Source organism: Agrilus planipennis, unplaced genomic scaffold, assembly GCF_000699045.2.
Source record: "Agrilus planipennis isolate EAB-ADULT unplaced genomic scaffold, Apla_2.0 scaffold71, whole genome shotgun sequence".
NCBI lineage: Eukaryota > Metazoa > Arthropoda > Insecta > Coleoptera > Buprestidae > Agrilus > Agrilus planipennis.
This window is the reverse complement of record NW_020439007.1, coordinates 1,112,824-1,116,365: the sequence shown is the minus strand read 5'-3', so window position 1 is coordinate 1,116,365 and position 3,542 is coordinate 1,112,824. Positions and strand designations below refer to the sequence as shown.

The following is a 3,542-nucleotide window of genomic DNA, read 5'->3' as shown; positions in this document are numbered from 1 at the left end:
AGCTTCATTAAAACTAATTAAAAATGAACTTTTAGTTTACTTAAATCTTTGTTTGCCATGTTTAGAGGCTATTAATGTATTTAAGAGCGACAGCAATTTGTTACTGGCTGCTAGGTGTAACAAAAAATATGATTTTAAAAACAAAAAATAAAATAGTTTATTTTTCTGCTGAGTACTTTTTTTTTAATCTTTTAGTCGAGAAATACTTTATGTAAAGCCTGCGAAGGTGGCAACCCTATTTGTGACCCTGTCAGGAACCCCCGGCTATAAATTCAATTTATTGATAAAATAATAAAATCCACCTACATCTCGTAGCAATTCCTGTCTACTTTCCCTTTCGTCAGGCTCGCTTCCCAGGTCAGTGTGATCGGTATCGTAGATGGGATCCGCGAGGTCTCTACCAAAAGAGACTACGGAACCGGTGATTGTTGCGATAGGTCCAGGTTCAATCCCTGACTCTTCCGACTGTGCGTGTGCTAGGACGGTTAAAAATTGCGTTGTAGATGGCGACACTCTATGGGGCCATGCGGAATGCGAAAGCATAGTAAACAGAATCCTGCACCCTCCTGGTAACGGGCAACCATTCGGTGGTTCGATAAACACAAAACGACAGGTACATACGCGCTACTCGTATTGATATTTCATTATCACTGTCACTCGTTCTTATTTAAAATTGACTTCTTAAGCGTGAAATAGCTGAACATCATTTAAATATGTTGATAATCTATATTACGATTAGTTGTTATTATTTTAAAATGACTACGAAGCGCTTTTGGCAGTGCTTTTTGTGGGATTGTTTTTATTCTGGCAGTGATTGGTTGTTAGATATAAAAATATTTAATTTATTATTAAATAGATATTTGAAATTTAGTTATCGTTTATTGTCATGACATTTTTAAAGCTGCTCCTAATATTAGCATATACTTTTTAAGATATTTCATTTAGATATGATTTGATTCAATTATTAGTTATTGTTTAATGTGTATTTATACTTAGCTGATAACGAGCTCGTACCACTTTTAATTTTTAAAATTTATAGTTAATTTGTAGATAACTTTCGACTTACGAGTACGACACGTTCAAACTTTAAAAAGGCGTAATCTCTCTCGATATTATTTTCATGTTATGCATGTCCGATAGGGCACTTTAAAAAAAATTTTTTTTCTCTACTACAAAGTAGGTCAGTAGTTCGAATCGGGGTCAAAGATCACTTTCTTCACTTCATTCACATTCATACAATTATAATAACGGTCGGCCACGTGAATGTGCGATGTACGCCGATTAGATATCGGGTTCACTCTCACGCACGACGCGGAAACCCTTCGGACGCCGTTTCCCCGACGCTTTCAACCCTCCGTCGAGTTTTCGCGCACCCTCACAACTCGCGTGGGTTTGCGGAAATTTCGACGGTCGGATGCAATTGTGACGATGACGTCACTCATTGCATTAGACCAAAAAATGGCGAGACTCCGGTATTGATTTCTAACTTTCCCTTCAACGACATTAACCCATGCGATCTGTACTTTCGCTATCATCATTTGTTCGTCTCTGTAAAAACAGATTAATTTATGCCTTTTTTAATTATTGATACTGGTTAATATGAAATGTTAATGTGAAAATTCATTTGTGACAACAGCAACAAAAATTTTCCCTCGTTAACCTGAGGTAGTTTGTAGTGAGTGGACAGAAAATTAAAATGAATTTTCACATTAATATTACAGACGAATTTGTTTACAGTGTGTCCAATATGTATACAGATACAAATTACATTTATTGATTACACTCGAAGGTGAACCTAAATGCCAAATAATACCTAATTCGTTCGAACATTAATTAAACATTTAAAATAGCAATTGCTTCATGTAAAGCTTCTGAAGAAACCACAGTATGAGCGAAACAATTGTTAAGTAAAATATAAAATGGAAAAATGCGACATCGGTTTTTAATTAATATCTCCCCCCGTTCAAAAATGTCGCTTTTAGCCTTTGATAAATTAATTTCACCCTTTTTAAATTAGCTGAAAGTACCTTGATGTATAAAATTTGTTGTGGGTATCAGTGAAAAGATTTTTATAGTTAGAAATTATCGGGATGCATTTTCAACCCCTAATTCTAAAAAGTCGCTTTTATTTTTTGATAAATGAATTTCTCCTTTACTATACCAGCTCAAAGTACCAAATTGTACTAAAGCTGTTATAGGGTATCAGTGAAAAGAATTTCTTATTTGGAAATTGGCGAGATGCACTTTCAACCCTTAGTTTAAAAATGCCGCTTTTTGAAATTTTGATAAATNATTATTTTTTCATAATATATTCTGACATTTCAGCAGCATATTTTTCTTTAGAACGTTCATACATGTCAACATACACTTTTTTATCATTTCCTGATAATGATTTCCACTTTAAAGCCAATTGTCTTGTTAATTCCTGCTTAGTGGGTTCTGCTTCACCAGGTTTAAGTTCTGAATTTATTTGTTCCATGAGAATTTGCCTCTGTTCCTGACAAAACTGAAAAAAAGGATTGGAGGGCCTTTTTGGGGCATTTGGGTCTTTATCGGTTTTTGTACTTTTACGTTTACTAGATTTCTTCAAAGGCTTATGTTTTTCATGTTTGTCTTCTGTAACTAAAATAAGAGAAGAAGTTATTAGAAATTATCCTTTGGTGTTCATATGAACAACTGACATTCATCCACTTTTTCTTGTTTGACTTTTGGATTGTGATAAACAGTTTCTTCTTAAAATTTGTAAGCAACTACATTTTTTTATTTAAATAAATTAATCTGATAAATTGATTGGTTACTTAAGCAGCCTACACAAACAGTTGTGTTTTGGAAACGTTAAACACTGTTGATGTAAACGAATATTTTTTCCTTTTTTATGGATATTTATCTAATCTGGATATTTTTGCGCTGTGTGCTGTACATTACGATTTCCAATGTAGTAGAAAAACTTTATTTGGGAAAATTGTACTGTTTATTTTTCAGTTAAATTTGTCGTTGTTAAGGAAGATGATTCTCTTTTCGGAACTTATTACGGTCGATTTTGGAAAATTATTTATTACTGCTAACTTATTTCTTGTCAAATGGACGATTCGATAAATACTCTTTTATTTTCGAATATTTCTTGCTACTAATTAAGAAATTTTCTCGTTTTGAATTTATTTCTATTTCATGGATGGCTAAAGCCTCCCACTTCTTGGTATATTTCTTTTGCCCCATATTTGAACGACATTATCACTAAACAATGATCAACTTTTTACTACTAATCATTATAATGTATATTTCGATTTTTGTGTCAAAAGTTTATCACTGTTAAGATTCGGTTTTTAATACATCAGTATTTAAATTATTTATTGTTTTCGATAAATTAGATGAATTGAGATCAACGCGAAAATGCGGTTAGTTGAATTATAAATCGTTAATATTGCGTAGATTTTCTACAAGTCCAGAAGTGGTACGTTTTTTAATTTGTGGCAGATATAGTAACATATAATTTTAACGTAAGTATGTATATTTTTTTTTATTTATCTAAATAATATTTAAAA

At 32.5% G+C, this 3,542-nt stretch overlaps 3 protein-coding genes across 5 annotated transcripts in view; 1 reads left to right on the top strand and 2 right to left on the bottom strand.

Annotated features, from left to right (window-relative positions):
• The window catches only part of LOC108732591, a 7,802-nt gene extending 7,057 nt beyond the window's left edge, over positions 1–745 (bottom strand). For both annotated transcript variants that reach the window (XM_018463464.1, XM_018463462.1), the window contains exon 1: positions 307–745. In XM_018463464.1, coding sequence (XP_018318966.1) covers positions 307–543 — 237 coding nt within the window. In that variant the 5' untranslated portion in view covers positions 544–745. The remainder of the gene's footprint in view (positions 1–306) is intronic.
• Positions 746–2,293: 1,548 nt separating this feature from the next.
• On the bottom strand, positions 2,294–3,229 carry LOC112904897 (non-histone chromosomal protein 6-like). The gene is made up of 3 exons (XM_025976065.1): positions 3,184–3,229; positions 2,682–2,732; positions 2,294–2,622 (listed from the first exon to the last, which is right to left on the bottom strand). The coding sequence occupies exons 1-3, from the start codon at positions 3,227–3,229 to the stop codon at positions 2,294–2,296; spliced, it is 426 nt and encodes a 141-aa protein (XP_025831850.1).
• The window catches only part of LOC108732585 (hydroxyacylglutathione hydrolase, mitochondrial-like), an 8,427-nt gene continuing 7,959 nt past the window's right edge, over positions 3,075–3,542 (top strand). Inside the window, exon 1 of one of the 2 annotated variants that reach the window (XM_025976077.1) lies at positions 3,075–3,501. The gene's annotated coding sequence lies outside the window, so the exon portion shown is untranslated. The remainder of the gene's footprint in view (positions 3,502–3,542) is intronic. The other variant, XM_025976076.1, reaches the window with a different exon arrangement.

Excerpts from the sequence above, each read along its gene's own strand:
- LOC112904897 (XM_025976065.1), bottom strand. The coding sequence starts at position 3,229 with ATGTCGTTCAAATATGGGGCAAAAGAAATATACCAAGAAGTGGGAG. Across the intron at positions 2,733-3,183 it reads AATATACCAAGAAGTGGGAG|AAGAAACTGTTTATCACAAT; the intron begins GCTTTAGCCATC and ends ACAAATTTTAAG. Across the intron at positions 2,623-2,681 it reads ACAAGAAAAAGTGGATGAAT|TTACAGAAGACAAACATGAA; the intron begins GTCAGTTGTTCA and ends CTCTTATTTTAG.